The 12,733-nt window shown below is 35.0% G+C and overlaps 1 protein-coding gene across 1 annotated transcript in view; it reads right to left on the bottom strand.

Moving 5' to 3' along the window:
• Window positions 1–12,733, bottom strand: part of stt3b (STT3 oligosaccharyltransferase complex catalytic subunit B) — a 49,152-nt gene that overhangs the window by 1,876 nt on the left and 34,543 nt on the right. Inside the window, exons 8-15 of the mRNA XM_067404735.1 lie at window positions 11,442–11,490; window positions 7,849–8,003; window positions 5,445–5,656; window positions 4,772–4,959; window positions 4,509–4,680; window positions 4,159–4,332; window positions 2,584–2,697; window positions 2,226–2,432 (exon numbers count right to left, since the gene is read on the bottom strand). Coding sequence (XP_067260836.1) covers window positions 2,226–2,432; window positions 2,584–2,697; window positions 4,159–4,332; window positions 4,509–4,680; window positions 4,772–4,959; window positions 5,445–5,656; window positions 7,849–8,003; window positions 11,442–11,490 — 1,271 coding nt within the window. The remainder of the gene's footprint in view (window positions 1–2,225; window positions 2,433–2,583; window positions 2,698–4,158; window positions 4,333–4,508; window positions 4,681–4,771; window positions 4,960–5,444; window positions 5,657–7,848; window positions 8,004–11,441; window positions 11,491–12,733) is intronic.

Genomic DNA, 12,733 nt, shown 5'->3' with positions numbered 1-12,733 from the left:
GTCATCATTTACTCACCCTCAAGTTGTTCCAAACCTGAACACAAAAAAAGATATTTTGAGGAATGTCAGTAACTAAACAGCTGATGGACCTCATAGACTTCCATAGTATGGAAAAAAAAATGGTCAATGAGGTCCATGAACTGTTTGGTTACTGACATTCCTCAAAATATCTTTTGTATTCAGCGGGAAAAAAAATGGTCAATGAGGTCCATGAACTGTTTGGTTACTGACATTCCTCAAAATATCTTTTGTATTCAGCGGAAAAAAAAATTTATACCAGGAACAACCTGAGGGTGAGTAAATGATGACAATTTTTGGGTGAACTGTCCCTTTAACATGCATTTTGTGCCATTAACAATGTCATAATTGATTTAAATAAATGATCAATTAATCATTCAAGAACATTCCTGAACATTACTAATACTACTATAATTCTTTGCAACGACACTGCTCTTGACTGAATAGTTTTTGTAACTTCAATAATGATTAATCTTTATTTATTTCATACAGTAAAAAGATAATATGCAGTGTTATTTTATATTTGATTACTTTATCCATTTTCTGTACCTGAAAACTACGGTTAGATACCAGAAAAACACTGTTTATTTTATTTGAATATTTGCTTTATTGTACTTATTTGTGATGTTGCTTGTAGTTTGATTGTTCTTTATTTTTGACAGTAGTCCTATTTTCCCTAAACATAGCACATACCGAACCGTACCGAAGCCATCACCCTAAAACCGTGATACGAACCGAACCGTGAGCAATTTGAACCATATATTAATAAATATATTATATATATATATATATATTATATATATATATATATTATATATATATATATATTATATATATATATATATTATATATATATATATATTATATATATATATATATTATATATATATATATATATATATATATATATATATATATATATATATATATATATATATATATATATATATATATATATATATATATATATATATATATATATATATATATATATATATATATATATATATATATATATAGCACTATTGACATTTTAGTGATGAAATGCATGAATTAGAATATAGCGAGAAGTTGTTATGCGCACAGAAATCTGCCTCTCTCAGAAGACAACTGTGAATTTGGGACGTGTTCGATGTAAAAAAAGTGTCAAGCGCAATATGCAGTGAAAAAGAACTCAATAAGGCTTTTCACACTCATTCAAAAAACACTTTTAACCCCGGGTAAGGGAGCGTTTCACACTTGTAATTTAGATGCTGGGTTAGAAACACTTTTTATCCGGAGTTATGAAACCCGGCTCCAGAGCAGGTTTAGCACCGCTTCTGCGCTGTTAACTCCGCATTGCAGTGCCCAACTTGAAAGGATGCAGTGTTAGAATGTTACAACTAGATGTTTACAACCAATCACGTGCCTTATATTCACAAGCTTTGGGCAGTCACGGAAACAGCGCTTGATGTATTACCTTTACACTTTGAAAAGTTTAGTCAGAAAAACGTGATATTACAGTCAATGTGTGATATGAGCAATGCTAGAGCCTTTACGTAAACAGGTCACGTGCTGCGTTTATCCAGTAAATGACTCCGCAAATATGCAAATAGTACTTTAGCCCGGGGTTTAGGAATGTGCAGTGTGAAACGGCACTTTATGAATACCCAGGATTAACCTTTAACCCCGGGTATAGTATGAGCATTGTGAAACATGAATAAAGATAACCCAGGATTCTGTTTACTCTGGGTTTAGAATGACCCAGGGCTAACCAGTGTGAAAAGCCCTAAAGAGATGCACGTGCTGACTGACAATGTAAGCGTGTGCACAGAAAGCCACGTCTCACAGCATGCGCTCGCGAATTCAGTTCTTTCACACCATATTGTGCTTGAATGGCCAAATACACACGCAATTATGTCAAAATGCCCATTGTGTGAAGTATTCACGTAAACAGCTGGTTATGTCTTAAGTGAAAGTATACTAATACACATCCGGTTTACACCCAACTGTTTAATGGATCCGTGCGTTTGGTCTTAAAGTGGCCGCAGCCTAATATATAAACGAGATAAAATAACCCAAAATAACTATATTGTGAATTATATATCGTTATCGTGAAATAAATTCTCAGAGTGTGAAATAAGAATTGTCAAATCGCCCACCCCTATTTAAATCTCACATTATTAAATGTTCATAATGCTGTTTCAATGGAATCTAGAGGGAAGAACCTTTTTTGAGGTGTACTTCTGCTTGGCTGCGATGTTGCGGAGCTTGTGGTCCAGGGCCTGTCGGTTCTCTTGCTTCTTCACCCTGTAGATGCGCACCAGCCAGTGCTCAGAGGTAAACGCCTCCTCCAAGTGTTTCAGACGGATGTCCTTATTGCCTATCTCTGCATTCCGTGTCCGGTCAAATCCAGGGGGTGTGCGGAAGTCCAGCTGTGGGAGAGGCATTTGCGGTTAGTTTTTATCTATATACGCATTCCTACACTCACAAAAGAGCACAATGGTGATGGCTTAAGGATCAGCCCTTGTTGTCACAACACAATTAATGTATAGACCTAATGAATTAAAAGGAAGAAACACTTACTTGCATTTCCCCAAAGCGGTAGTAAGACATCTTGTACATCAGGCAGTTGAGCAGGGTGGGAGAGCCGGCCTTGTCCACTCTAAACTCCCCCTGTGGTGTGAAGTAATCACTTTCCTGCAAAAGAACAAAAAGACACCTCAAAAAATAGCAAATATCAGAAACATGTGAATTATGTATAATAACAGGAATATTTTTCACTGTGGGCGACCTGAAAGCCCATCAACAGTAACTGTCTTAATGTATTGTAGAAGACAGTGCTTGTTACATAAAGCGCTGTATTAATTGCTGTAGCGGGGGAGCGTTAAAGAGGATTAATTTAGAGACGCAACATCTCAGGGAGAGCTTACGTGACAGTCTAACAGCACACTAAAACAGCACGCCATCAGCATGATCAAATTCCGTCAGAGAAGCTCTAAAGCACTCCTACAAAAAAGTTTGGTTTTTAAAAGGGCAAAAATCCAGGTAAAATATAATAAACACCTTAAAATCTTTATTTTCTATTTTTTAATACAAACTCAAATTCAACTGGACTGAATTAGGGTACGTTTACACAAATTACTAAAAACATTTTTCATGTATAGACAAACATTGTCAAAACGATCCCCATTCACACAGATCTGTGAAAACAATTAAAAACGCTGTAATATGCTTCTAGGCCAGTAGTTGGCGATGTCACTTTGTAAAGAAACACTATAAACCTACAGACTGAACTTGTAACGTCGCCGTTTCCACAAATTTGTGTTACTATAGTTTACACAGATAATAACGGTATAGTTTTCAAAAACTTGAACATTGAAATCCATTTTCAAATGTTTACATTTTCAGGCCCCCAAAACACCGTTGTCGTGTAAATGAACAGCCATAACGCATACATTCTGTTTTTAGTTGAAAACAACATTTTGTAAATGGCCCCTTATATATATATATATATATAAAAACCTTTTGATGGATTTAAAATATCACTAATAAAATAACTGAAATATTGTACTTAGATATTTTAAAATTAAATTAAAGAAAAGCTTAAACTAGTTGACGACATTTTCTCAGACTAGATACCATTCCTGCCGATCCCTATTCTTTCTTCCATATACAAATTCAATACAATAAAACTATTCCCAAAAAGGAAATAAAAGCAAAAATAAAAACTAAAAAAAAATATACTAAAAAAGAAAATTATAAATTGTTAATAAAATATAAATTAATTAAAAGAACATTATAATTGCCCATCCCTAATCTATGATTAGACATAGCACACCAGACATCTCATAAAATTATAAAATATTCATTATTGTTTGATTCAAACAAGTCAGCAATTATGCCCATCCTTGATCTTTTCCATTTATTACACAAATTCAATAATGCAATAAATCATCTAATTCCCTTAACTTTACATATACACTATTCTGAGGGGGAAAAAAACCCTAAAAACAAAAAAACAACACCACCACCAAAAAAAAACAATACACTAAAAGGAAATTAATAAATAGGAAAAATAGGAAATCTACCCATCCCTAACCTAAAATTATTTCAAACATATAGCACACTGGACATACAAAAGCCAGGACTGACACTGACCCGGATATCTTTAGGGTGCTCCCCCTCAGCGATGCGCACCATCCACAGGAACTTGTTAATGTCGTCGCCTGAGTATCCAATCACTCCCCCAAAGATGATCAGAACGTAATCCACATCCAAGGACTTCATAATCTCATAGGCTGCACTCTCATTGGAGGACATGGCTTTACCGACCTGCAGAAGGAACAGAATATACATCTTTCATAGTCCTCAAGATGGCGCTACTGCTAGTGCTGAGACAAAAGCACTGATATGAAGTCAAATCTGTTCATTTCTTGTTGTTCTAGAAAAAGTCCCGATTTACTCTTAAATTATAGCATATCAGACTCCATTGTAATGGCTGCCCTCACCAGTGCTATGTGGCTGTTATTCCACGTGTTGTTGTCCACCAGCGTGGTGCGGTTGGCCATGCCGGCAATCTGATATCCGTAGTCCCACCAGGACATGACTCGAGCGTGTTCATCTGTATTCTGCCTGAGCCAGTAATACGCTTCACGGAAATCGTCCAGAATGTTGCGCGATCTAGAGGCAATTATAAATTTATGAAGAAAAATCAATGACTCATATATTTCTTATTTTAAACAAGAAAAAGGCCACATGAAGGTGCTCTTACCCGTCATGGTTGTATGATGCCAGCACTACGCTGGGACTGGAGTAGGCGTTGCTGGTGACCCATGTGCAGTGCACCGCAAACATCATCAAGAGCATCAGCATTAACATGGTAACAATGCTTTTGATGTTGGGGCCCAAACCCTCTTCTGGCCGGTCCTGCTCTGACACGTGCTTTCGGACTTTGCCGGCCTGCAAATGCACATGGACACACCAATTAGATCAGACTGAATGCAGATGAGCTACAAACAAGCTACCGACAAATCAACATTCTGTGTTCTGCAACAACAAAGTATTTTCAAGAAACCAACACCGGGTGTTCAACAGGGGTGTGGCATTTCTCAAACTAACTAGCAATAATAACTACAGTTGTTGTTATAATTGTATTATTATTATTATTAATAATAATAATTTTAATAACAATAATAAAATTGTTATTATTATTATTATTATTATTATTATAAATGTTATTCAATTTAAAATACCAGTAAATAGTTACATATATATACATATATTTACATACATTATATTATATTATATTATATATTATATATACAAACACACTATTATAGTATAATAATAAAAATAACAATGATAATAATAATAATTATTACTGTATAAATATTATTTAAATGCATTAATTTGGTCCTTAGACTGACCTTTGACCCTTCACTCACCTTATCATAGAGGTTCCCCTGATTTCTCTTGTCGTCCTCATCACTGCTGTCCTCAGCCGGAGGGTTTTCACGCTTCATGTCATCACCCAGGTAGTGCTCGAACACACTGGAGAAGGCGATGGCTGACAGCATGCACACCACTGGGGTGAGTGTCAGCATCAGACGCACCATCACACCAGCAAAGTACACCGCGCTGATGGCGTATAGAGCCACTAGGGGGCGATGGAGAAAACATCAGTTATGATTCCAGTAGACAATGCAGCACTGCAGTTAATTAACTAGTGTAGTGTTTACAGTTCTGCACTGGATAACTCCTGAGAGAAATCAAAAAAAAAAAAAAAAAAAAAACGGAAGTGGGCCTTTAAACGTGTAGCAACATGTCTGTTAAAGTTCCCTTGTTTATTCTAGTGAAAGACTTCAAGAACGCCATGACAGCCATTGAAAAATAAAACAATCTCTTCTGGGGACTGAGACTAATTCAATGCATTCTGTTCCCAAGCACCTCTACAAATGGAAATACTCATAGCAGACATCAAAACAGCAGTGAGTGTTCTCATGTACAAACAGGATACAATCACCACAACTTAAAACTGTTCAGAATAAACTGCCTGCTGGTAGAAATAAGCTCAAGGATCTTTATTAATTTTGAGCCTCCAGAAATACAACTAATTTTTTTGTTTGTTTGTTTGTTTGTTTTTTTACAGAAAAGCAAGTGGCCTATCAAGAATATACCCTGACAACATTTCATATATTTTGAATTCTATAGATCCTTATTTTAAGGGCCTTTTTATAAACAAAGGCTTAATATAATTCCAAAGTTAGTGGGAGAAATCTAATTTGTATAAAAATGTCAAAGTAGATAACCAAATTACAGAGACCCCAAAAAGTTTTATAATATTTTTTTATAATAATAATAAAATAATAATAATAATAATAATAATAATAATAATCTATTCGTGAAATGCTTGTGGATTGAAATTGATAACTAATATTTGTATAAGTATATAATATGTATATTTATTAAATACATTTAATTTTACATAAATACATATATGTGAGTCAAAATCTGCTAAAGGGTAATTACTACAACAGTTTAAAAAGTGATTTTCACTATTTTTTACAACAGGATCTAAATTGAGATGATACAAACAACTTTGTACATCAAAACCACTTTTCCTGGTTAAAAAAAATTTTTTTTTCTAAAAAAATCAACAAATTTTCGACAGCTGAATGCAACATATTCGACAAGCCAAACATATCAGTCTCTGAGTAACGTAACTTATTTAAGCCACAAAATAAACTTCATTACATAAAATAAGTATAATGAATTATGCAAAAAGCATTTTGAACATCTCCAGCATGTGTAGCACGTTATGACATCCGTCAAAAACTTAGCTGGCAAGTATTTAGTGAAGTGATTGATGTTCATGAGTGTTACGTCAATGTTTTAATTTAATATTCCAACCGACAGCCAGCCTAAGAAATAATTATTATCTTACGATCCTTCCTTTTTCAAATCTGTATCATTTAAACATCATGACATCGTGCACAATACACTGTAGTATTTAGGACAAGCAGAAGTCCAGGGGGGTACACGTATTTTGTGGAAACCTCACACTACAGGATGTTTTGAATCACTTTCCGAGAAGAGGGAGAAAATGTCGGCCTGAGTGGCTTCAAAATGATTTTTGTCAAAAGACGATAACGTACGTAATACATAATGTGCACAAGTATACATTTGTTCTTCACTCGCTAAAATTAAATCTGAATAATCAGAGAACGGAGTGAAATACTTTACACTACATGCTAAAGAAAATACACTTTTACAAAACTTTGCCGGGTTAGTAAACTTAGATCAACGTGTGTTGGTTTTGATGTAAATTTTTTATGCACAAACTACACATTGTGATTCTAACATTCCTGATTTGAACATTTTCAATACTTTTCTATTCTTGACTGATCTTTTTTCATAATTTTGACAATAGATGAACTTAAAAGAGTGATCTTGAGATGAGTCCCTGTAGTCATCCAATTTGACTCATTTTCTGATGTAATATATATTATATACAGTACCTGACAGATGAATTTTATAAAATGTAGTTTGATCACCATCTCCGTTTAAAAGATGATATATGATTTGTTACATTTAATTTCCCCTTAGTAGATTTTGACTTGTGTATAAATTAAATATATATTATATAACTGTCACAGTCTGTCTTGACAGATACTGATAATGCTAAAAAAGCAACAAGAAAGCCAAGGCATCAGAGTTGACAAGTTTACAGACATGCATTTTCACTTAAGCTGCTTTGAAACTATTTGAAAAGCGCTATACGAATCCACATCAATCAAACTGAATACAGACACATCGTCTGGTGAATGCAAGGACATTAGAGCTGCTCACCAAAGACTCGCTCATCATTGATGTTCTTGATACAGAACCAGAGGCCTGCTGGGAAGGTGCAGACCAGGATATGCAGGTCAAAGAAGAAGGAGACCCAGGTGGTAGGCTGGTGCTCTGACACGGATGCGATGATAGGGATGTGGATCTTTGCATATCTGTGGATAACAGACAGGGAGGGCTTTATTGACTTTCTATGTAAATATGTTGCAAATGAAAGTCACTTTAATGCCTAAATAACTATTTTGCTCTTTGTTAACCAGAACTAAGCTGGCACAACCCAGGTGACGGCAGATTATGAAGACAGTCACGCACCATAAATTCAATTTTTGATTTCATATTGACTTCAAAACCCATCTCAGAAATGTTTCAGAAAAGAGTTCCACTGGATTGTGTCAGTTTTGAAAGCAAAGCATCCACAAAATCCATCTCAAAACAGCTCTTTGAAGAATAAAGCCAATTTTTTATCAGCAAAAAGCATCTCCAACAGCAAAAAAAAAAAAAAAAAAAAAGTTTCACTCTCTAAGGACTAAAGTTTGCCTTATAAAAAGAAATGAAACAGAACCTAATAAGTGAAACAATGTCAAGACTTTGGACAAGCGAAAATCGTGCGAGTTTGTTGTGGAGTTGCGCTGTGGTTCGTCCTCTCAATTTTGCTGCATTACTGCGCTCAATTTTGGTGACTATCAGTGTTCTTCTGATCATTATCTGGCGACCTGACCTTCCGTATCTGTGCGGACTGCAGCGCAGATGGCTGACTGCGCACAGCGAGAGCTCGACAGGACTGTGGGTCTCCCTGCAGAGCTGCTGCATTGAGGGAGTTACACATTTATGAATTTATGATGGGCGACATTTCACTGAGGGCAAAGAACAAAAAGAAGCCGGCAAAAAGCAATTGGGTTTTATGGCAGCAAGGTAAAGAGGTACAAACATTGCCATACATTTACCTGCAGGGCTGCCAAAATAATTAAATAAATCAAGATTACAATACAACCTGTCCTATTGTGCGTGTTTGAAGAAGTCTGGTCCACAGCTGTATAATGTGTTTCACTTCTGTTCATAGTGATACACAAATTAGTCCTGAAAAGTTTTTACTTTCAAGGTACTTCGTGAAACACCCAATATACACTGCAAAAAGTGAGTGATGTGACAAAACTAGAACACTTCATGAGAGCTTGCACTGAACTGCAGAGCTCAAACACTGCAAGCAGTAACAGCTTGATTACAATGTGACTGATTACATATACACAGCGTCCTGTGTATGTTGTCATTTTTAAAATTCATAGGTTTTCATGCTGCAGAGAGCCAATGTGATGTTGACCATTTAGGTGACTTTATGTCTTGATCTACAGATATTAAATATATACACACACAACAGCAATAAATTACTGTTATAAATTAATTGAAATAAATTACACAAATAAATTACCACACAGGATTTAACCTTTGGATCTGCAGCCTACATAAAGAATATCACATGCAGTCCGGTATTTAAAATGTAAATGTAAATGAGACTCAAAGTCTGCTGAGGAATTGTGTGGGTCACATTTCACTGTATCAGTGTAATTGCTTTTTTGTTTTTGTTTTTTATTTGGGGGGTGGGGGGCATTAAGATTTTTTGCACTGTGGCAATTTTCAAGACATTTAAAGGGATAGTTCACATAAAAATAAAAATTCTGTCATCATTTACTCACCCTGAAGTAGTTCCAGACCTGTATGAATTTCTTTGTTCTGCTGAACACAAAGATATTTGGAAGAATGTTAGTAACCAAACAGATCTCAACACCCATTGACTACCATGGTAGAAAAAATAAATACTATGGTAGTCAATGGGGGGCGAGACCTGTTTGGTTGCTGACATTCTTCCAAATATTTACCTTCATATCCATACAGGTTTGGGACTATTTGAGGGTGAGTAAACGAGGACATAATTTTCATTTTTGGATGAAGTATCCCAAAACACACATTCCCTCTCCAAAACCTAATTTCTTTAATGAAAATAAATAAATAAATAAAATTGTAATGTTAAAAAAGCATAACATTTGAACTTTTTAAAATTACTATTTATACATGTGGTAGTCTCTGTTGGGCTGTTATATAATTATTTATGATAATAAATACATTCTTATTTAATAATAAAGAATTTATATTATATTACAGTAATGAGTAAAAAATGGGAGAAGACAGACATTATTCGCACAAACCAAAAAAGAAAATTAAATTTTTTTTGTGATCATTTTGGGCTAAAATATGACCCAGACATCATGCTTATGTTGCATATATAAAACTTATATATGAAGTTTACCTCACATTATAAAGAAATGCATTGTAGCAGACCAAACTTAAAACAATATAACATTTTTTGTTAATATTAAAGGGATAGTTCATCCAAAAATGAAAATTCTGTCATTTATTACTCGCCCTCATGTTGTTCCACACCTGTAAGACCTTCGTTCATCTTCGGAACACAAATTAAGATATAAGCCACTGAACCTCTCTCAAGGTCCATAAAGATACTAAAGTTATATTTAAAACAGTTCATGTGACTACAGTAGTTCTACCTTAATATTATAAGCTACGAGAATACTTTTTGTGTGCCAAAAAAAACTAAATAACGACTTTAACAATATCTATATGGGCCGATTTCAAAACACCGCTTTGGAGCTTTACGAATTGAATGAGTGGTTCGGAGCACCAAAGTCACTTGATTTCAGCAGTTTAGCCATTTGATAAGAGATCCGAATTATCACTGATTCGATTCGAAACAAAAGATTTGTAAAGCTCTGAAGCAGTGTTTTGAAATTGGCCATTACGAGATATTGTTGAATAAAGTCGTTATTTTGTTTTTTTGGCGCACAAAAAGTATTCTCGTCACTTTATAATATTAAGGTTGAACCACTGAACTCACAATAACTGTTTTAAATTTGTTTTTAGCACCTTTATGGATGTTGAGAGGTTCGGTGGCTTTGCAGGCCTCACTGAGCCATCGGATTTCATCAAAAATATCTTAATTTGTGTTCTGAAGATGATCGAAGGTCTTACGGGTGTAGAACAGCATGAGAGTGAGTAATAAATGACATTTTCATTTTTGGGTGAACTAATCCTTTAAAATAAAATAAATATTGTGAGATTCAACCAAACTATCAAAAAATGTTATTTATTTAATGTATGATTCTGGAGTGAAATATTACCCAGGCATTTTTTAAGCTTTGTGAGATTAAACTAAATTCTTTTAATCCTTCCCCCCCCAAAAAAAGTGATTACAATATCAAGGCAAATAACAATTACAATTTGTCATAACAGCAAAGTACCACATGCTTGTGCACTAGCAGCAGGGTTTCATTGGCAGTGTGAATGAATATCAACTGAAGGCAGCTATTCAGATATAATTCAAGCTGGTCAAAAAACCTGCTTACAGACATAAATCATGCTACATGTTTGAGCCTGTGACAAAATCAGCTCTTTTGTTGTTAAGCCATTTAACAGGGTGTGCTAATGAGCTATTAGCAACTCACTTGTACGACAGAGCACAAAAAAAAAAAAAAAAAAAAAAAAAAAAAAAAGTGTATGCAGTGTAAACTATAAGACATAGTTACCCTGTGTCCCATAGAGAGTAAAAACGCCCACTCCAAGGAGCAATGTACCCTGAAAAGCACATAAACACAACAGAGTCATTAAACAAACAGGCGCACACAAACCACCCGACCATTACTGACTCAAGAGCACTTTCAAGCAGCTTCTGAGGCACTGATGAGCCTGGACTACATCCAGTGAACCTTAATACCACACATATAGCCAGCAACATTTTCAATTAATCTGCACCGCGAGACTGCGCTCGGTTTGAAAAGCAGTGTGGCGAGTGGAGGGAAGTGCTTAATGAGATCTCAGAGGCCTGCTGCAGAAGAGGCCCTGCAGCAGGAAGATTAATGAAAGCCTCGGGTACGACGGGAATACAAGCAAATCACCCTGACTCCATATATACCGGCAGAGGTGCGGTGTTAAGAGGCTGAGGTCATGGAGTCAACGCTGTATTCAGGTGAGAAGGCAGAGAATTGGATGTGATGGCATGGATGTGTTTTTCTTTCTTCCTCCCTCACTGAAAAGGGTATGGTTTGGAGAATTTAGACAAGGGTGAAATATAAAAAAAAAAATGTTGCCATCTGAATGTCATCAAGGGTGATGTTGCCTTGCAAAAAAGTGTTTCATAGTCCATCAGTGTTGTGTCCTCTACTTGACAAGTAAACAGCAATGAACCCTTTTTAATATTATGCTGGAAAAAAAAAACAGCTTTTTATTCTGCAAATCAGTCACGCAGGGCGGCAATTTATTATGGTGCAATCTATTTACTGACAATCTTGCAAAAAAGTGGGGCATAAAAAAAAAAACAAAAAACAAAACAAATCTTCCTGTGACAGTTTTGACCTTTCAATAGAGAGTTGGGTAAGATATGTCAGTGGATAAATCTGTGCCAGACCCTTACTCTATCACACAGGGCATCATTTTTAACATGTTACCAAATATTTATATAAGCCCCATCATAATCGGTTTTCAACATTGATAAAAATGAAAAAAATGAAAAAAAAAAAAAAAAGCAAAGCAGCAGCATATTAGAACGATTTCTGAAGGATCATGTGACACTGAAGACTGGAGTAATGGCTGTTGAAAATTCAGCATCACAGGAAAAAAATTACATTTGAACACACATTTAAAATTAATTTTGTAATACATTTTCTAATATTACTGTTTTTTTGTTTGATCAAAATCCAGTAAAAAAACAAACAAACAAACAAATAAATGCAGTCTTAGTGAGAATAAGACATAAAAAAAAAAAAAAATTGTAACGACGGTAAGTATAAATAGTTCACATATTCCTGAATTACAAAAAACC

The sequence above is a fragment of the Chanodichthys erythropterus genome, chromosome 2 (assembly GCF_024489055.1).
Source record: "Chanodichthys erythropterus isolate Z2021 chromosome 2, ASM2448905v1, whole genome shotgun sequence".
NCBI classification, from domain to species: domain Eukaryota; kingdom Metazoa; phylum Chordata; class Actinopteri; order Cypriniformes; family Xenocyprididae; genus Chanodichthys; species Chanodichthys erythropterus.
The sequence above is the reverse complement of the archived record's forward strand: the minus strand, read 5'-3'. Positions and strand labels throughout refer to the sequence as shown.